This window comes from Pyrgilauda ruficollis, unplaced genomic scaffold (genome assembly GCF_017590135.1).
Source record: "Pyrgilauda ruficollis isolate IOZ18807 unplaced genomic scaffold, ASM1759013v1 scaffold96, whole genome shotgun sequence".
Lineage (NCBI taxonomy): Eukaryota > Metazoa > Chordata > Aves > Passeriformes > Passeridae > Pyrgilauda > Pyrgilauda ruficollis.
In genome coordinates this window covers 273522-294919 of record NW_024531710.1, presented here as the reverse complement: position 1 = coordinate 294919, position 21398 = coordinate 273522, and the positions used below count along the sequence as shown (strand labels likewise).

Here is a 21398-nt window from a genome sequence, read left to right as displayed (position 1 = left end):
ATTATATTAGCTTATGCTATATCACACATCTCCACGGATTAGGCGGCAGGGAGATGAGACGTCCCCCCGCCGCAGCCTCAGACAAGACGGTGGAAGTTAAGAGGATCCTCTCTCAGCGTTGACACCTGATTTAAATTGGAAGCAAGCAGCTCCCTCTGCCATGCTGAGAGGGATCATTCCAGCTCTTCTTTCCAGGTAACTGGCTGCAAAGGCACAGTTACCACAAGCCGGGTTCCTGAGGAAGCTCCCGAGGTCCCCGAATGGCCCGGGAGCGGCCGGTCCCGTGGATTGTAGAGGGGAGGGGAAGGCTCGGGGACCTCGACCTGCAGGGCCATGGCAATAAGGCCAGCAGAAGGCCTGATCCTCGTCAGCCTGAAATGCAGGGAGCATTTTTAACCTTTGGAGACCCCACAGTAATAGGTGAGGGAATCCTGGAAAGCCGCGTGGGTGTGCGCCGGAGCCTCGACGGGAGGGAAATGAGAAGGCGTTTCCAAAGCCAGCAGGCAGCCCGCTGCTGCTGCTGCTGCTGCTGCTGCTGCTGCTGCTGCTGCTGCCGGGGAAGTCACGCCGGCACTTGGCAGCTGATTGTCACTTCTGCTGATGGGGACAGGCACCGCCACCTCAGGAACCGCAGCGTCCGCTCTGACCCCGGGCGCAGGGCAGAGTCACCTTCGCTCTTGCCACCTGGGGACAGGGACACCCTGCTGTGCCCCTCGGGCACGGGGGTGAGGCACCGGGACATCAATCCAGAGTCCCTCTGCTGTTAGGGACCACCAGCTCACAGGAGTTTGAGGGAAAATGTCCTGAAGGTCTTGAGAAAAACATCCCTTCAGTGGGATCCCCACTGGGAGACCCTTTAGAGGGATCGAAGTGCTGCCGTGTCACTGACAGAGGGAATAAAGAAACTTTAGGATAAGGGTGTGGTAAATTACCAAATTAAATTATTTCTGGCATTTACTCAAACAGAACTCCATAAAGCTGGAATTTGCCTTGGCTGAGGAAGAGGGACTGCAGCTCAGCTTGTCGTGGAAGTGAAAACAAAGATTTCCCTGACCTAGAGAGGCATTCCCATGGAAAGCCTCCCCACTCCTGTAAAACCAAACCTCTGAGTTCCCAAAACCTGACATCATCTCCCCAGGATGAAAAAATCCCAGTGCACCCCTCCTCACCTTGAGGTGTCCTGGGAAACCCCCAGGAGCCCCTGAGTGGTGCTGGGAAGGGAAGCCAGGAGTGGGAATGCTGCTGGGGTGTCCCCCCAATTCCCTCGGAATTCCCTGTTCTCATCTTCATGTCATTGAGCACAGGGCTGCCCAGACTCACCTTGGTGGGGTTTGGGAGGTTTGGGGTGGGAATGGTCCTGTCACCCAGGACATCCATCCCCAAGGATTGGGATTGGGGTGGGAATGGTCCTGTCATCCAGGTCATCCGTCCCTAGGGAGGGGGGAATTGGGGTGGGAATGGTCATAGAAGACAAAGAGCCCCTGTCCCAAAAGATGGGAGTTTTGGGATAGGAATGGTCACACAGGACACAGAGCCCTGGTCCCAAGGGATGGGGGTTTAGAGTGGGAATGGTCCTGTCATCCAAAACATCCATCCTGAAGAATTGGGATTGGAGTGGGAATGGTTCTGTCATGCAGAACATCCATCCTGATGGACAGAGATTTGGGGTGGGAATGGTCACACAGGACACAGAGCCCCTGTCCCCAGGGATGGGGGTTTGGGGTGGGAATGGTCACACGGGAAAATGAGCCCTGGTCCCAAGGGATGGGGGTTTTGGGGTGGGCATGGTCTTGTCATCCAGAACATCCATCCTGAGGGACAGAGATTTGTGGTGGGAATGATCCTGTCATCCGGAACATCCACCCCCAGGGATGGGGGGTTTGGGGTGGGAACTGTCCTGTCCCACAGGACACACAGCCCCTCCCCAGGGGACAGGGAGTTTTTGGGGTGCCCTGAGTGCTCTGGCAGAGGAGGAGGGGAAGCAGCTCCCAGCAGAGAAGCGGCTGCGATTCCCGCCGGGAGGAGGGGGGCTGTGCGAGGTGAGGAAGAAGAGGGAGGTGCTGGGGGCGGCGGGGGGGCTCCCACGGCGGTGTCTGCACCCGAGCCGTGACACAAATGCGGCCGGACAGACATACAGAGCATGTAAACAGGCACATGGGGCGAGCATGTGCTGCTCCGCGCCGCTGGTGGAGAGCGAGCCCCGAGCAAAGGCACTCGGCAGCCCCAGCGCACACACGGCCGCGCACACGCAGCATTCCCACGGGGGATCTTCCCAGCCTTGCCTTCATTTCCTGGAGTGCCCAGAAAAAAAAAAAAAAAACAAAAAAACAAAAAAAACCCCAAAAAAACCAACAAAAAAATCCACAAAAACAACTAAAAAAAGAGAGCGAGAGAGAGAGGGAGAGAGCGGAAGAAAGAGGTGAACGGCGCGGAACGGTGATGGGAATGGCTTTGTACATCGCGCTAAAAATAGTCCTTGTGATAAAGTCGATCGCGGAGGGGGAGGAGGCGCCGGCAGCGCACAGATGCCAGCGAGGGATGCCAGGGGTTGGGAAGCCCGTGCTCCGAGGATGGAGCGGAAGGGCCGTAATTAGAGCTGGTAATTAGCCCCAAGCAGCACTGAGAGAACCGAGCTGCTGGTGGGGGGCTCATGGCACCCCCTCTGCTTTGCCACCCGGGGAAATGAGGAGCAAGGGCTGCAGCTGGAATTCTGGAATCATTTGGAGGGATTTTTGGGTGTTTAGGGCGATGAAGGCTCTCTGCAGCTCTGTGGGTAACGGGGAGAAGGCAGGCAGGGTGTGGGACACGGGAAGAGCCAAAGCTGGTGGAAGGAGCCCTAAGGGGGAAGAGAAAGGATCTGCAGGGAGCGGGGGGAGCCAGGGCCGGGGCTGGAAAGGACGATTTAGCTCAGGAGTCCGTGTGGGGTGCAGGGGATGGGTAGGGATGCAAAAGCAAAGGGTGTGTGACTTTGGAGATGGCCCTTTCCACAAGCCAAACCCCAGCTCTCCCCAGCCCTGTCCCGACCCAGCTGGGATCCCAAGCTCCAGCCCGAGCTGGGATCCCGCTGAGTGGTGTGGAGAGGAGAGGCAGCAGGACGGAAAGCTGGATTTTCCAGAGCTTTTTTAGGCGCCGTGTTCCTGTTCCCTCCTGGCACGGCGGGAGAGGTCCCCCTGTGCCATGGGAATAACGCCCTGCCCGCCGATGATTCACGCCGGGAATCTGAGGCAGGATGGGAGCTGACACAACTGGGCCCAGTGCCCGTCTCTTTGCCCGAGGGAGGAGGAGGAGGAGCAGGAGGAAGAAGGGGACATGATGTGAGCCAGCACTCAGAGCCCCGGCGTGCCACTCAGCCTGTCCCCTCTGCCCACGCTGCTGCTGATGGACAGAGCCCCAAAATCCCTGGAGGGATCCAGGATGAGCAGCTCCAGGCCCAGAGCGAGAGAGATCCAGCAGCAGGAGCAACCCTCTCTTGTGGGGGGAAACTGAGGCACGGTGGTGGCAGGAGGGGCAGGACCCTGGCAAATCAGGGTTAAATTCCCTGGTTTGTAGTGAAGAACACGATTTCTTCCAGCAGTTCTCTCAGCATCCTTCAACTACATCCCAGAGGATGCTGAGGCACCAAACACCACCCCTGAGACCAGGCACAGCCTCAAAAATGAGAAGTGTGGTGCCATTTGGGGGAAAATCAAAAACTGAAATAATCGAAGATCTCAATAATTTTGGGGCGAGTCTTCTCACCTTTTTTGACAGCTGGCAGTAACCCAGGGCAAGGGGACAGGAGGGGACACAGTGGGAGACAGGAGCAGAACCCTCCCTGCAGTCTCCATCACGTGAAGGTTCTGGGTATTTCTCGCCATTCCCAAAGCCGTTTCTTGCCGGCTTTGCCTGTAAATGACTTTAATCTTCATAAGCCCAAAAAGTAAAGCTGCTTATCCCGCTGGGCCCTGCTGGAGCACTGGCAGGAACGGGGGGGGACGTGGACAGGAGGAGGGGGGTCAGTCCAGGGGAGAGGAAACCCCACGGAGCTACATCAGATCCCTCATCCCCATCCCATCCCGACACCCCGAGGTCTCAGGGAAGGGGGTCAGCAGCACACCTCCCCTCTGCACGCTCCATCCCACATCCCTGAGCTGTGCCCGTGTCCCACCACTCTCTTTTTTCCCCTTTAACCCCGCTCCAGGAGGAATCTCGGTCTCAATCCCGGCCCAAAGCAGGCGGAGAGCTCCGCCCGGGGTTTGCCAAGCCGGCAGCCGGCAGAGCCGGTGCTCCGCGCGGCGTTTAACGCTGAATAATTCCCTGCGGATGAGCGGAACTATTCTAAACCTGCCAGACAACACCTCCACTCCGCTCCCTCCTGGGATTCCACGGGGACAGCTTTGGGGACAGGGCCCGGGACATTGGGGTCTCACTGCACAGCTGGGACACGCAGGGAAGGCAGCGAGGTTCAGGAATCAGCCCCAGGCTGCATCCCCTGCCTGCTCAGAGCATCGGAAAGCAAAGCCTGGCCCAAAGGGGAGATTTGGCACCGCTTCCTCCCTGTCACAGACCTCACGGGCGGGATGCAGCCAAGTGCTGCCCAAGCTGCTCATCCCCACCTATCTGGGGAGGAGATGGGGGCTTCACCCCCACTTTTTCCCCTGCCAGGGGACCCCCGGAGCTGCTGGCAACAGAGGGGGGCCGAGGCGGGGTGTGCCGCGTCCGTATGGAATGGTTTTTTATTACAGTTTTTAATCTCACAGTCGGTAGCATTACATGAGAATAAAGCACTGGACAGGACTGGAAAAAAAGGCCTCTGGAGACAGCATGCAAACATTGCAACGAGTTTAAAGCAAAACAACCCAAAAAAAAAAGCGTCTGGCGGGGACGCGGCCGCGCTCTCCCGACCGGGCGGCGAGTCCAGCGTCTCCCCGTCAACCATCACTTCTGTCGCTGGGGGTTTCCTTTTCATGTGTCCGTTTCATTGGTTTATTTATTATTATTCTCCTTTTAACAACCTTCTTCTCTCTTTTTTTTTTTTCCTTTTTTTTTTTTCTTCTTTTAATTACATTAAAAAATAAGATTCGTACTTTAGTAAAACGCCCAACGCTCTCAGCTGGGCCTTGCTCGAAATAATAAAAAAACAACGACAAAAAAAAAACCAAATAAACAAACCCAAAACAATAAACGCCCCCCCCAAAACTGAGAAAACAACAAAAAAAAACCCCACAAAAATAAAAAAAAAAGAGCGTGGGAGACAAAAACGAAACAAAAAAAACAACCCCAAACCTGGAAAATAAAAAAAAAAAAAACTGACAGATTTGGAAGTTTGGAAGCAACCGGGGGAATTGGGGGGGCACCACACCCCCGGGGCTCCCTCCTGGTGCCGTGGTGGGGCAGGGGGCTGAGCACACCCCGCTCCCCCCCAGAGTGGGTCCCCTGCGGCCGTGGGGTGGCAGAGCCCCCCCTCACAGGTAGAGCTCCTTCTCTTTGATATGCACTAGCTGTTCCCGGAGCTGGTGGAAGGACGGCCGGTGGCCGGGGTCCAGCGTCCAGCACTTCTTCATCACCTCGTAGACGACGGCCGGACAACCGTCCGGAGCATCCATCTTATAGCCCTTCTCCACGCGGGGCACCACGTCCTTCAGGGGCTGCGGGACATTGGGCATGTCAGCGAGGGGCTCTCCCCAAAAATCTGGGCTCAGCTCCCCCCCACAATCCAGCCCCTGGGGGTGCTCATCACTCACAATTCTCGGATAAGGCACTCGCCCGAAGGAGTAGATTTCCCAAAGGAGGATCCCGAAGCTCCACACGTCCGACTTGGTGGAGAATTTCTGCAAGGAGAGAGGCCCTGTGAGCAGGCTCAGGCAGGGGTGTGGGATCTACAGCTCCACAGAAGATTGTGGACTTTGGGTGTGGGAATCAGTAGTGTTGGAGAATTCTTTTGTTAGATAATAGTTTAAGAAAAATATGGAGCTCAATCAGAAATTATGCTTATGCTTTCTTGCTTTGCTTGCTTTTAGCCATGCAGATTTGCCAACCTAAAACAAATACTTGGGTGACTTTAGCTAATGCTTCAGGTTTAGATACTGTATGTTTGTCCAACACGGCCCCCAAAAAACCATTTTGCACCTATTTGGTTGATGTGCCAGTGGATGCTTGGCTAATCCCAAAAGATATTCAAAAAGCTCTATCAGGCACATTCATGGGATCATCCCCAAATAATCTCTGGATTCTGGTGGATGCATGGGAACAGTGGGCTCCTCACCTTCCCAAGGCATCTTCTGAGCCTCAAAAATTAGAGATCCTTGGCTTTATGTACATGACCTATTGTGTCAAATTTAATTATATAATAAAAGATGTTACTCCTTTTCACAGCATATTTAAAACTCAGACCTCACGGTGCAACTATACTTCTTTAATTCAATCTGCATTTACTGCTTCCTTCCAATTACCTGGTGGAATGTTTTTCATTTGTGGAGACAGGCTTTGGCCTGCTATCCCAGCACACATCACAGGACCAAGGGTGGCAAGGGATCTTCCCCACCCTCAGGGCAGGCGCTTTTGGGGTCAGACAGTGGCACTCAAACACCATCCCTGGGACAGCCCGGGATGTTCCCCCTTCCCACAGCTTCCACCATACCCAAGGCCCCCCTCTGCTCTGCTCACCCACCTTTTCTCTAAGTGCTTCTGGTGCTGTCCACTTGACAGGCAGCTTGCCTGTGTCCTGTGTGGAGGAGGCTTCCTTGGTGAGCCCGAAATCGCTGACCTTGGCGATGTTGTCCTCCGAGACCAGCACGTTCCTGGCCGCCAGGTCCCGGTGCACGAAGTTGTTGGCTTCCAGGTACTCCATGGCTTCACAGACATCTCTGGGAAGGGGGAGGCACAAGGGGCTTGGCAGGGTGGCCCCAGAGCACGGGTGGGGCGGGTCAGGGGCGTGGGCATGGCTTTGCCTGGTACTTACAAGGAGAACTTGAGCAGACAGTCTGCCCCGAGCACCGACCGCCCGCGCGACCGCAGGTAGTCTACTAGGCTGCCCTGGAGGCAGGGATGGACAGAGAGGTGGGGTCAGCAGGGCCAGCAGCCCACCTGCTGCCCCTCCCTTGTGGGGCAGGACCAGAGGACGATACCCCTCCCTTGTGGGGCAGGACCAGGGGAGATGTCTCTTTAAGATGGGGCAGGACCCAGGGATGATGTCCCTCCCTCATGGGACAGGACTCAAGGAGGATGTCCCTCTCTTGTGGGGAAGGACCTGGTGATGATGTCCCTCCCTCATGGGGCAGGACCAGGGAAAATTTCCCTCCCTTATGGGACAGGACCCAAGGAGAATGTCCCTTTAAGATGGGGCAGGACCAGGGATGACATCCCCTTTAGGATGGGGCAGGACCCAGGGGAGATGTCCTTTAAACGAAGGACAGGACACAAGGATGATGTCCCTCCCTCAAGGGGCAGTTCTGGGGATGCCAACCCCCTGGGAGCCAGCGATGGGACATGGGACACTGCCACCTGCAGCCACCACTGTGGCCCCAGCGAGATGCAGCCCAAGCTGGCATGACCCAGCCGTGCCAGGGTGAAGCCCCAGGAGCGTGGGGGGGACAAGGGGACAGAGGGGGAGGGCAGGTGGCCGGGTGGGGGGGTCTCACCTTGGCCATGTACTCGGTGACGATGTAAAGGCCACTCTTCTCCTCCACAATCACCCCCAGCAGCTGCACCAGGTTGCTGTGTCGGAGCTGCCTGCGTGCCACAGGAGGGCTCAGGGCAGGGGTTTGGGGACAAGAGGGGTATCAGGGACCACCCACCCCTGCTGACAGGGACAGAAGTGCCCCCTCCCTCACGCTGTCCCCCCAGTGAGGTGACACTCACGTCATGACGGACGCCTCTGCCAGGAAGGCCTGCGCTGTGGCGTCGTTTTTAATGCACTTCACGGCGACTTTGTTCCCCCGGTAATCCCCCAGCATCACGTCTGCAGGCCAGGAGAGACGGGCACAGGAGGCACTGGGAAGCATCCCAGCCTCCTGCAGCCCCACAGCACCCCGGGGGGGCTACAGAGGAGCCCCCCCACCATTCAGGGCCACCACGGGCTGGGGACAGCGAGCTCACCTCCGAATTCCCCTTTGCCAATGATCTGTAGCAACTTGAGGTCCTTCATGTTGAGGGCCCAGCCGCCTGCACGGGGGACAAGGGGCAGTGAGGGGGTGCTGGGGGGTGCCAGGGGCAGGGGAGGGGGCACGGCCACTCACTGCGGGAGAACTCGTCCTGCGCTGCCACCGTGCCCTCCATCAGCTTGGGTTTGATGAGGCGGGTGCAGAGCCCGTCTGCGTCCGTGGTGTAATGCTGGGGGGACACGGCGTGGGGAGGGTGACACCTTGGCACGGGGTGGGGGTGACACCCCGGCGGTGCCAGGCTCTCAGGTCCCACCAGGTGGCAGCACGAGGCCACGGACAGGCCCGGTGGCGGCCGAAGGTCCTTGTCCCTCCTCCTCCTCCTCCCTCTGTCCCCAGCATCCCCACCCCAGGGCGCCAGCAGAGAAGGAGAAGCACCCACCGAAGCTCTGATGTCCCCGTACGTCCCCACAGGGGATGCCAGCGGTGGCCTCACCTCCACCAGCTGCATGAGGTTCTCGAAGTAGACCTCCTCGTCGATGCTGAGCTTGCTGGAGGAGTAGATGATGCGGTAGTGCTCCACCTTGCCCTCGCAGCTGACGCACAGCGTGTAGTCCCCGGGGTAGTTGGTGCTCTCCCGCACCAGGAACAGCCCCGTCTCGGGGGGGTACAGCAGCCGCTCCGCCTGCTCCCGCGTGATCTTCCCGTGGAACCACCTGCAGGGCCACGGAGGGTGAGCTCAGGCTGCCCTCACCCCTGCGGGGCTGTGTTTGATGTGCAGGACGGTGTTCCTGCTGTCCCGGTGCTGCTCCTGGCTGTCCCCACCCACCCCTGACACAGCTCCTTCACCTTTTGGCCCTGCCTGCGTGGGGACGGTGTTCCTGCGGTCCCGGTGCTGCTCCTGGCTGTCCCCACCCACCCCTGACACAGCTCCTTCCACGGCGTCCTGCTCCCCTCCTCCTGGCCCCAGTTGGGGTTCTGCCCCTCTGCACGCTCCCAGGAGGTTCCTCCCCCAGCCTGGGAGTCACTGGCAGCTCTGGGACACAGCAGGAACACCAAACCCCTCTGTCTCCCATCCCTCCTGTAGAGAGCCCATTCCAGCCTTCCCTCTTCCTCCCAGCAGCCTTTACCTAACCCTAGGTTAGCTTAACCCTAACCCCAGCCTTGGGTAAAAAAAAATAAATTTAAATCACAACCCAACCATCTAATCACCTTCCCAGCCATGCAGGCAGCTCCCAAAACACCCAGAGCTCTCCCCAGCAGCAAATCCCAAATCCACACTGCTGCCCCTTGTGCCCTCTGAGGAATGTCCCTTCTGCTGGGACACAGCTGTGGCCACGGGGATGCTCCAGCCCCAGCTGCCTGCCCTGGACCCAGAGCCCTGGCTGGATACTCACGGCATGAGGCTGAGCTTGATGCCAGCTTTGACCCCTTCCCGCTTCTGGACGTAGTTAGCAGGAATGATGCCCTCCCTGCCCACCTTGTTCTTCGCCTTGTACCAGTTGGGATCCTGTGGGGACAGCAAGATGTCACAATGAGCCCCTGGCCCCTGCATCCCTCCCGAGGAGCCCTTTGGGGGTTCCCCAAGCACCCCGGTTACCCCTTGCTGGCTGCAGGAAGGATGGGATGAGCCGGGCATCGGGGTCAGTGCTGGGACCACCAAACCCCAGTGCTGGTGGCCCCACAGGGCTCACTGCGATCCCCTCCCAACCTGTCAGGCATCCCAGAGCCCCCCAAACCCAGAGCCCCTCTTTTCCTTCCCTGGAGAGGAGCCCAGCACCGCTGCCTCTCCCATCCCTCCTCCACCTCCCGGGAGGCGCTCGCCTTTTGGAGAAACCTTAACTAACGAGGCCATGAATTAATTAACCGAGCTCCCGGCCTGATTCACGCCCAGCGGGACTGGCAGGACCAGGGGCTGCCACTGGCACATGTCACAGGGTGCAGGGACACGGGAAGGGGACACCTTACCTTGGTGACAGCGACGATGGTGAGCACGTCTCCTTTGCTGAAGGGCAGGTCCTGCTCGGCGGTACCGTGGAAGTTGTACTTGGCGATACATTCTGTACCGGACGGCCACACGGCCTGGCAGGAGCAGGGGGTGCCATCAGAGCCCTGCCTGAGCGTGTCACCCACCCCCGCCACCCCCTGACCCTCGGGGACCCCCCCTTGCAGACGGGAACCCAAAGGGGGTCTGTTTAAACCACGTGTCCCCACGTCCCTCCCGAGCGCTGGGGCCACCTGTGGATGGCTCCATGCCCGCCTCTCCTCACCCAGAGCTTACCTGCATCCCTGACATCTTCTCAGGAGGTTGGGGCAGCGACTCTCACAGGGGGGACACGTCACTTGGTACCATGAGACCTGCAAGGGGGAAAGGATGGCTGAGAACGGGGCAGGGTGGGAACGAGGCACGGCTGAGAACGGGCCACAGCAGGAACGAGGAGGATGCAGCAGCCCCCAAAGGATGCTCTCAGGCCAGGTGAGCATCTCTCCTCCCTCCAAAAACAGGTCCTGCATCCAAAATATCCCCAAATCGAGGTGGAAGTGGGAGCTCCAGGCCTGCTCAGCCCCTGCAGTCAGGGTGGGAGCACCTGCTCACCCGGATCAGGAGGCATTTGCACGGATACAGCTTCTTAAGAACTGAGTTCTGAGTGCAGCATCTGCACCAAGGAAAAGTCCAGCACAGCGTGGAGATGCCCAGAGAAGGAAGGGAACAGAGATGACCTCCAGAAGGTCCATCCCACTCCTCTCCCAGGCTACACAGCCAGAGCCCTGCTCTCCCTGGTGACCCACACGCGGAAACATCCAGCCTTGAGAGCTTCCCAGGCCTGGGATCCAAAAGAAATAAACCAAAACGGCTCCCTGCAGCATGAAAACCACTGGGACTCTGGAACGGCTGCTCCTGAAGCCCAGGGGGATGTGCTGCCCGGGGGTGCTGTGCTCTGGGATGGGTGTGTGGGAGGCAGGGGAACAAACCCGGCTTTATTCCCGCCGCTCCAGCCCCCGGCACGGGATGAAGTCACCGGCCCCACAATCAAACCAGGCTTTCTTGGGCTGGGGCACCGGGGTCGTGCCGGGCTGGGGGGCACAGAGGGGGACACAGGCAGAGCAAGCCCCAAAACCCACCCAGACATGGCTGAACTCATCCCCTCCTCGGGGTCACCGCTGGCAGCCCTGCCGTGGTGTCAGCCAGGGCTGGGGGTATTTTGGGAAGGAGGAAGTGAAACCAGGGGCAAGGCCGAGGACGGGAGGAGGAAGGAGATAAGGGGCAGAGCTGCGGGAGGAAGAGCAGGGTGAGAACGTGGCCCTGTTTCCACCACGTGCCCGCAGCCTTCCGGAAAAGGCGTCACGCTGCCCCCAGCACCTCTGTCACCTTCCCCCAGCGCGGGGACACGGCACACGGCCCTCTGCTTTTGGCAGAAATCCAGGCTGGGGTGTTCACCCCAAAAACAGAGCCTGGGCACCTGAGGGGTTTCCATCACCACGGTGTTGGGTGGGTTTCTTTGCCAGTCAGCCCGGGGAAAGCTGGAGATGGCACCCAAACCCAGCCTGGTGGCACCTTGGGGACACTGCCAGGAGTGCCAGGATCCGGGGAGGGCAGAGCCCAGCAGTTCTGGCTGGGGAGCACCAGCTGGGATCCACAGCTGGGAACACAGCCCCCCAGAACATTCCCAGCTCCAACCCCCTGCTGTTCCAAGCTGATTTTTGCTTAAATTTTGGATTTACACCAAATTTCAGCCAGGGGTCTGGATCCCAGCGGTCAGAAACGCAGCACCCAAAAACCAGGGAATGAACTCCACTCTCCAGGCCACGGAGGGATTTAGCTGAAGCCTGGAAGGAGGTTTAAGGGGGATTTCCCATGGCTGGGGCTCTCAGCCCTGTTCCCCATCCAGCGTCCCGTGGGGACGCCGAGCACAGGCTGTTGCTCAAGGGGAGCTCCAGCCCAAAGCCCTGAGTCAGCGCTTCCCACCAGCCAGGCCTTATTTCCAAACAGCCAAAAATCAGCAGGATGGAGGTTTCACCCGAGGTGTGACCAGCTGGAAAACCCTGGAGCCAGTGAAGGGATGCCCAAAGGTTCACCCCACGTTTCCCACCCCGTGCAGGAGCTGAATCCTGCCAGTCCCGAAGGCCGCTTGTTTGGGCTTTCAGCTCACGGATGTCACCAGCATTTATATTTGATAAATGCAGCGAGGATACAAAATTCATAGCCTGCCTTCATAAAGAGAATTTTTTTTTCCCTGCTAAAGAGGAAACTGCCTGAGCAAACCCCACCAAGAACACGCTGCAGCCAGCCCAGGCTTTTTTATCTTCCCGGATCGTGGATATTCATGGCACAGGACTGTGGCATTGTTATAATCACACACAATAAATCTGCCTTTCACTTTTAAAGAGGGAGGTGGTTCCAACACCAGGAGCTGCCCCTCAGCCCGACACAGGCCTTCCTCCTCTGAGCCTCATTTTCTTTTTAATCGGTACCTAATTTCTGCCTCAAAGCCGAGACTTTCTGAGGAAGAGGAGGAGGAGGAAACCACACGGGGCAGCTGCCAAAGCAGCCCCCCGAAGGCCTCATGTGACAGCCAGCGGTTCCTGCCGCGCGTCACCCGGGCCAGCCCCGGCCCCGTGGCCGCTTCCGCCCGCCCCGCACATCCCTGGGGATGCTGGGCTGGGAGAAGGACCTGGAGATGCTGCCCGAGTGGATCCACAGCTTCAAAGCAGCATCCTGTGCCTGCCGGGAAAACACGGGCATCGCCCCTTCTCTCCTCCAGGAGGATGTGCGGCAGCACATGAAAGAAATTAATAATCATTTTAAAAATTAGCCAGGGAGCAGCCGGACTTATTGGGCAGAGCCCGGTGCTGGGTTTGGCTGTTCCCAGCCCTGCCAGGCCAGGGTTTGTTCCTTCTGCAAGCTTCTCACTCCCGAATTGGGGCTCAGGATGTGCTCAGGTGAACCAAAACCCAGCTCCTCTTTTTGACCAGCGGAGCATCCTGGGTGCAGGAGCTCCAGGGATGGATCTCATCCTCCAGCTCCATCGCCACGGCCCTGCTCCTGCATTTCCCTGTGGGAAGGCCGGCCTGGCAGCCAGGAGCTGGGCAGGGCAGGTACAGCCAACACCTCTGAGAATCCAAAGGGCACTGGGAAGTGAGCTGGAGACAGTGTTCCTCTCATTAATCAAAATAAAATCCAGTCGTGCCAGACCCACGGGCGGGCTGGGAGAGGAGTTTGGGACTCCACAGGAGCACCATCACCACGGGGTGGGCAGGGTGAAGGATGCTGCATCTCAATTTCAAAACCAAGCAGGGTAGAGCAGCACCTGCCCAGCACCAGGATGACTCTGTTGAAATGAAGTTTGGTTGTTGATGGCACAGAAGCTTCATTCCCAGTGGGTACAGGTGTGTGGGCACCACCCACACCCACCCTCTTTCGTGCATCCACCTCCCAATGAAGTCCTTTAAACTTCAAAAAACAACCAAAGGAAAAAAAAATCCCAAACCTACCCCAAAGCAGACAACATCCTCCCTGCTCTGAAAGATGTTATCTGCTGTTATTACAACGAACACCTACGATTACGCTAATCGAAAGAAAAATGTTCCTCCTTCATCTCGCCCTCCAGCTCGCAGCGTTTCGGAGCTGCTCCCCCAAACCAGCCCCGGCCGGGTGCCCTGCTGCAAAAAAGGGGGGAAGGAGCTTCTTTTTCAGGGGTTTTAAAATTCTTTTAGAAGAGAAAGAGAAGATGCTGCTGGTCAGAGAGCTGGAGGCACCTGGGGGACAGGTGGAGGCCTGGAGAGAAGCTGCTCCCGGCCCCACATTGCAAGGAGGGTTTCCTGGTCCTCCTTCACCCATCAAAAACCCCAGCAGGGCGACCTTCCACCAGAAACCACCCCAGTGTCCCATTCCCAGCTGCTGTCACCTGGGGACAGGGACAGGATGTGGAGTGGGGCACGGAAGGGTTTTTTTGGCAAACGCCCACTCAAAACCGAAAAGCTGGAGGCAGGCAGAGGTCAAAGGGCAAAGAAGCACCCCAAAACTCCCTGCCTTTGCAGGGGTTACCCCACGGCTCCATCACTCCCACGAGGGAGGATGGGGATGCTCCCAAAACCTCCCGCATCCCTCCGGGGACCTCTCCGGACACTCCCTGCCTTGCCAGGATGGGGCCGTGCTCCTTCGTGGAACAAACCCCTGTCCCGGGAGGAAGGCTGCCATCCTCATCTTCCTCCCGCTCCCCAGCCCTCGCACCTCCGATTTGCCTTTTTTTTTTTTAACTTTTTGATTTTTCGGGGGGACTTTTTTTTTTTCCGCCCGATGGCACAACCCCTTTCGCTCTCGCTGAACCAACGAGCAACAGCCGCGGCTATAAATAACCCGCCGCCGCCTTATTGCCCAAAAAAAAAAAACCAAAAAAAAACCAAAAACCAAACCCCTAACAAAAAACAACAACAAAAAAAAAGCCCCAAATTTTAAAACACTCAACCCAACAATGCCCCTCCGAGCAGCCGGGTGCCCGGGCTGTCCCCGCGGCTCCCGTTCCCGCGGGCCTTTGTACGGGATGGGGATGCACGGCACGGGGACGTGGTACCCCCGGCGGGCTCGGGACCCCCGCAGCATCCCCTCGCTGCGCCGGGGGTCGCTCTCCGCCTCCCCGCGGGACGGGAAGGGGGCGCGGGGTCCCCGGGGGCTGCGGCGGGGCGGGAGCGGCAGTGCCGGGGTCACCGGGGGTCAGGCGGGGCCGGACCCGCGCCCCCCGCCCATTGTCCGCGCCCCGCGGGCTGCCCGCGCCCGGCGCCGCCGTCACTCACCTCCCTCCGGGCAGGGGCTCAGCCCGCCGCCGGCTGCTCCATGCGGCGCCGCCGGGGCCTCCGGGCTCGGCTGGGCCGCGGCAGGGACAGCGGGGACAGCGGGACCCGCAGCGCGGACGGGACACGCACCGGGAACGGGACCCGCACCGAGAACGGCAGCAGCACTGGTACCCGCACCGGCACTGGCATCCCCACAGGCACCGGGACCTGCATCGGGTAGTGGGACCCGCACCGGCAATGGGAACGGCTCCCGCACCGGGAATGGGAGCAGGAGCGGGACCCGCACCGGGAACACAAACGGGAGTGGCAGCGGGAGCCGGACCCGCACCGCGAGCGAGAATGGAACAGGCAGCGGCAACGGGACCCGCACCGGCAACGGGACTGCCACCGGCGCCTGCATGGGGACAGATAAAGGGACCCGCACCTGCACCGGAACGACACCGGCACCGGGATCCACACTGGGAACGGGACCCGCACCAGGAGCAGCACGGGGACCGGGACCGACCCCCGGTTCCTGCCCGGTGTGTGCTCACACGGGTGCAAAGTAGTACTCAAATGATGCTAAAATGCCAATAAAAGAATAAAAAGCGTTACAAAGCCTGCAGTAAATAACGATAAAATGGTCAAATGACAATGAAAAATATAATATAATTAATATAATATAATAATATAATATCTTTAAGGTCCCTTCCAACCTAGCCCACTCCTTGATTCTGTGGTCCTAGGAGATATTATATGTAGATTTATTGTTATTAATAGTAACAATAATGCAATAAAATTGCTCAAATAGCTAATAATATATAGCATGACATCACATAAACACATCAGAGAGCATAACATATTATAATGTCATATAACGACACGATATGACATCATAATATAGAATAAATTAATAGAATTAATAGAATGAATAAGTGATCTTTAAGGTACCTTCCAACCCAACCCTTTCTCTGATTCCATGGGGAAGGGAGCGGCGCCCGGAACCGGAGCGCCCCGAGCGCAGCGCGCATGCGCCACGAGCACCGCGCCGGCGGCGGGGCGGGGGCACCGGGAGGAGCGCGGCGCCACCTGGCGGCCACCGCCGGCAGCGCCACAAACCGGGGACAGCGGGGACAGAGGGACCCACAGCGGGGACAGCGGGACCCACAGCGGAACGGCAGGGACAGCGGGGACAGCGGGGCCCGCAGCGCGGACGGGACACGCACCGGGAACGGGACCCGCACCGAGAACGGCAGCAGCACTGGTACCCGCACCGGCACTGGCATCCCCACAGGCACCGGGACCTGCATCGGGTAGTGGGACCCGCACCGGCAATGGGAACGGCTCCCGCACCGGGAATGGGAGCAGGAGCGGGACCCGCACCGGGAACACAAACGGGAGTGGCAGCGGGAGCCGGACCCGCACCGCGAGCGAGAATGGAACAGGCAGCGGCAACGGGACCCGCACCGGCAACGGGACTGCCACCGGCGCCTGCATGGGGACAGATAAAGGGACCCGCACCTGCACCGGAACGACACCGGCACCGGGATCCACACTGGGAACGGGACCCGCACCAGGAGCAGCACGGGGACCGGGACCGACCCCCGGTTCCTGCCCGGTGTGTGCTCACACGGGTGCAAAGTAGTACTCAAATGATGCTAAAATGCCAATAAAAGAATAAAAAGCGTTACAAAGCCTGCAGTAAATAACGATAAAATGGTCAAATGACAATGAAAAATATAATATAATTAATATAATATAATATAATAATATAATATCTTTAAGGTCCCTTCCAACCTAGCCCACTCCTTGATTCTGTGGTCCTAGGAGATATTATATGTAGATTTATTGTTATTAATAGTAACAATAATGCAATAAAATTGCTCAAATAGCTAATAATATATAGCATGACATCACATAAACACATCAGAGAGCATAACATATTATAATGTCATATAACGACACGATATGACATCATAATATAGAATAAATTAATAGAATTAATAGAATGAATAAGTGATCTTTAAGGTACCTTCCAACCCAACCCTTTCTCTGATTCCATGGGGACAAAGGGACCGCAGGGGACAGGGAAGGTCGGGGTGCAGCACCAGGGAGATCCCAGCAGCCACGGGAGCGGGACGCAAAGCCCAGCCCAATTTTAGGAAGCACATCCTTTCTCCAACAGCGCGCAGGAAAGATCCAGGGACGCGTTACTGGGGTGAGCCCCGAGTTCCCCCCGGCGTCTGGAATGTTCCTCTGGCCTCGGGGAGGTGTGGAAGGGGCTCCATCCTCTCCCAGGCTCCTTCTGGGAGGAACTGAAAGCAGCTGGAAGTGCACCAGCAGCGCGCCCGCGGTCACCGAGCCACGCACCTCGCCCCGGTGCGCGCACCCGCCCTGCCCTGCCCGGTCACGGCGAGTTTGGGGTGGCTGGGAACTGGAATTCCACAAAAATCCTCAGCACGGCACCGCTGGAGCCTGGAGCCCCCTCCCCGGTGGGGAAAACCCGGGCGCAGACCCAGCTGGGTGGGGAACGGTGCCCGGCCCCGGGTATTCCCGGTCCATCTGACCGAGGAACGGGGAAATACTCTGCCATCGGGATTTCTTCTTGCCCAAGAGCCTCAGCATCCCCCGGGCTGGCTGCAAGGACCGTGAGGGATTGCTCTGAGGCTGCTCCGTGCGGGGATTCCAGTCCCGGCCGGATTTTTTCCCTGGAAGGGTCTTGGTTTGAGGGTGGGTGATGCCCTGGCTGGAAGGGAAGGATGGATCCGCGGGCAGCGAGGCTGGGATGGACATCTCCAGGAGAGGGGGCCCTTCAGCCGGCTGGAATCGGCAGGGAAACAGAAAATAAAGAAAAGGGGGGGAAATGCAGCAGAGGAGGAGCTGAGGGTGAAATCCCAGCGGAGTGAAGGATGGAAAATCGCCTGCCCGGCTGGTTGGCTCCGAGCTCGGAGCCCCCGAGGGATTCCGGCAGCGCGGGGGGATGAGAGGGGCGGCGGGGAAAGGGAAGCGATCCTGCCGGGATCTACGAGACAGTGCAGGATCGCAGGCGGTGGCTGGGAACCTCCGAGTAAAGCCAGCGTGACAGCGCCCGGCTCATTCCAGCCCGGAGAATTCACCTTCCAGCCGGAAAAGCCCCGGAGGGAGCCGGGTTTGGCCGGTTCTGCGGCTCCCAGGGCTCCAGGGGCTCTGCGGGATGCGGGACGCTCTGCAGGGGGGTCCGTCTCCGACAGATCCCCCTCCCCAAATGTCCCTCTTGGCAAAAAAATGTCCCGACACCGGTAAAGCCCGGCGCTGCTCGGTGCCACCGGCGGAGCTGTGTCACAGGTGCCACCGGAGGGCGTTCGGGGACAGCAGTGCTCCAGAGAGTTAGGATCCTGCTCCCTCCATCCCAATCCTGCCTCCCGGGGTGCCTCTTCCCCCATGCCAACCCCAAATCCCCCTCGGGTGTGGAGAACAGCCTCATTTCAGGGCTCTCCTGGGCAGCCCTCGTTCCCGGGATGGTTTTAATTAAGGTGAGCAGGCTGGGGACGCTGGCTGTCAGCAGGTGGCTTTTCATACCCGGGGTGGGACACCCGCCCTCTGCCTGTGTCCCCCACCCTGACAGCACCAGCCCTGCTCTACCCACCCTGCTGGGACTCAGGGAGATGATTTTAGGGGTGAGAGTGGGGCAGACAACTGGGACCTGTTGCTGTGGGGGGGACACGAGAGCCTGTCCCTCTGTGTGACCCCAGCCAGGGCCAGCCTTGGGGACACCCAGGGGACAGCCAGCCCCGAGTGCATCCCAGCTCTCCAGCCCACATCCTGCAGAGTCTGAGGGGCATCCACCATCCCGGAGGCTTTTGGCTCACACTGCCAGTGCTCGTGGGAGCTGGAGGCCCCTGGTGATCTCTTAGCCCATAGAAAATCCTGCCAAGGTGGGTGTGCAGCCAGGTTTGAGGGAATTCCTGGGATCCCAGAGCTTTTCCTGAGCAGGGCTTTGCGTGCAGGGAGGAGCTATCTCTGCATCTCTGCTGTTCCCTTCTCAGCCTGGGGACAAACTCCATCCTTGCCCTCTTTCCTGCCCTCTGATTCACAGGTACCTTGTACCTGCGATGGCACAGGGCAATCGATCAGCCCAAACTCAGCCTCCTTCCCACCAGGAGGAAGGAGGACAGGGTGGCAGGAGGGAAAAGGGTTCAGGTTGATTTGGGAGCACTGCTGGAGCAGAGCCATGTGCTGGGTTTAACGTGCCCAGCTCCTTTGGATCCAGCTCTGCTCCACCCACAGGTCCAAGCAGGATGGATTGGAGAACCAGCAGCTTCCTCACCCAACAGCTCCAGCACCCCAGCAGCTGCTCAGGGAGGCTGAGCAGAAATTTTTATTCCTCCCAAAAGGCAGAAACCAGTGTGGAGTTCTGTGCCTGTGGAGATGCAAAGAAAAAGATGGTGTTGGGGAGTTTTCCTCTGTCACTAGTGCTGGGCACAAACAGCAAAAGTGAGACACAGACTTATTAATCCCCACGGGGAGATGACTCCTGATAACAGATCCCAGACAGCCAAAGGACAGAAATTAGAGATGCAGGGTTCACTTTTAATTAGGAAGGCTGTTGGGTGTTAGAGCAACTCCTCTCTTCCACTCAGGACAGTCACAAGTGGCTGTTTTGGCCCATTTTGGGGCCAGGGACTGACTTCCCCAGAGAGGAAATGCCACCAGCTGAGTGCTGGCATCAGGCAGGTGTCTCAGCCAGAGGGAGAAGCCTGTGTCTGCCCAGAGCTTTTCCTGCAGGAATGAGGGTGCTGGGAGCATTTGGAAGTGGTGCTGGAGCCCTGCTGCCGTGGCTGGACTCATGACTCACTTTAAAACCAACCATAAAAGCAATTTTCCATGGAATGATCAAAGCTTCCCTGGCTTATCACTGCCCCGATTCCAGTAACAAAACCGGGTGCTCGCAGACTGCCCGGGGAGTAATTGGAGGGCTTAATTGAGGAAGGTCATTAGGGGCAGGCAAAGATAGGGGAGCTGGAGCCTCTCACCTAGTGTGAGTTGCTGAGGCTTTCACAGCAGCGATGGTGAAAAGGAGAGGTTCAGGCTGGATACCAGGGAAAGGCTCCTCACCCAGAGGGTGGTGGGGCACTGAACAGGGAATGGGCACTGCCCCAACAGCTCCAGGAGTGTTTGGACAATGCTCTGAGGCACAGGGTGGGATTGTTGGGGTGTCTGTGCAGGGGCTGGACTGATGACCCTTGGGGTCCCTTCCAGCTCAGGAGATTCCATGCAGTGATTTTCTGGACTAGAGCAGGAAAGCTGGGGCCTCTCCTGGGGTCTGGCCTGTTGGAAGGGATGTCCAGGGAGTGGTGAACATGCAGGGGTTTCAGACCAAGGTCTCAGGGGTCCCTCCTGCCTTTGCAGAATGCCTGGAAAGGTCTTCCACAGCTCCATGGGATGATTCCAGCAGCATCAGGAGAGGGAGAGGTGCTAAATGTAGGCAGGGAGTTATAAACTGGCCACTCTGCCTCACTCCTCATGAAGAGAAGGGAAGGATAATTTCCCTGTCCATTCCTCTCTTCTCCAGCCTCTTCCCTTCCCCTGCTCCATCCTGACACAGAGGTGACTTCTTCAGCCCTCCAGGAATGGATCTTGGGTAGTCCTCCCACCAGCAAGAGGCTGTTCCATACCACAGTTGTTAATATTAAGCTGCTTATCTGCCCCAGGGCTATAAAACTCTCATCTGCAAGGGGGGGGGAAAGAAAATCCCTATGCTCTTTCTATCTGTTCCTGCTTATTGCAGCCTTATCAGCACACCCAGCCAGCCTTTGGGGCACAGGAATCACGCAAAGGCTGCAGCAAACGAGGCTGTGTCCCACAGCGGGGCCAGCATCGCGTGTCCCCACAGGGCCAAGTCCACCCCACGGGGACAGCATGGCACTGATGAGGCCCCAGCAATCTCACTGCTCTTCTGAGTCACCAGGTTAGGCACTGAGGTGCACCTCCAGTGGATGATACCCTCTTTCCATGCAGCAGGGGAATGCTGGCTTTGGGATGTCCCTTGTGGGAAGTGGGTTTGGGATTTTGGTGCATTGACCTGTGGGATGTTCCTTGTGGGAAGTGGGTTTGGGATTTTGGTGCATTGACCTGTGGGATGTCCCTTGTAAGAAGTGCATTTCGGACTCTGATGCATTGACCTGTGTCCTTGTCATAGTAGGTGGAGCAGTTATTTGGCTGGTGAACCTTGTGAGTTGTCCTAAAGCATCCTTCCACATTTTTTCCAATGCCTCTGGGAGCCTGCAGCAGGTTTGGACCTTCCCCTCCGGTGCTTTTCCCACAACATTGGGATCATGATGCTAAGCGGGGAAGACAAAGCTGGTGTGATGCCAACAGCTGCTTGTGCAGGCTCAAAGAATTCGGGTGGCTCTGAGGCTGTGTCACCTCGGTGTTCCACCACAAACTGGTGACCAAGCAGGGCCTGGACACACAGAGTCACTGCTTTTCCCCCAGGCTGGTTTAGCAGGTCTGGACAAGCCAGGATCTCCCTGAAGTCTTGGGCAATCGGCTTCCCCGCTCTCTTCCCCA

At 58.1% G+C, this 21398-nt stretch overlaps 1 protein-coding gene across 1 annotated transcript; it reads right to left on the bottom strand.

Moving 5' to 3' along the window:
* Positions 1–4708: 4708 nt before the first annotated feature.
* Positions 4709–14948, bottom strand: CSK (C-terminal Src kinase). Its single transcript, XM_041489813.1, has 13 exons — positions 14871–14948; positions 10360–10436; positions 10047–10160; positions 9476–9588; positions 8575–8794; positions 8217–8310; positions 8077–8142; positions 7840–7939; positions 7620–7710; positions 6941–7014; positions 6650–6845; positions 5724–5810; positions 4709–5627 (listed from the first exon to the last, which is right to left on the bottom strand). The coding sequence occupies exons 2-13, from the start codon at positions 10372–10374 to the stop codon at positions 5445–5447; spliced, it is 1353 nt and encodes a 450-aa protein (XP_041345747.1). The 5' UTR covers positions 10375–10436; positions 14871–14948; the 3' UTR covers positions 4709–5444.
* Positions 14949–21398: the final 6450 nt, after the last annotated feature.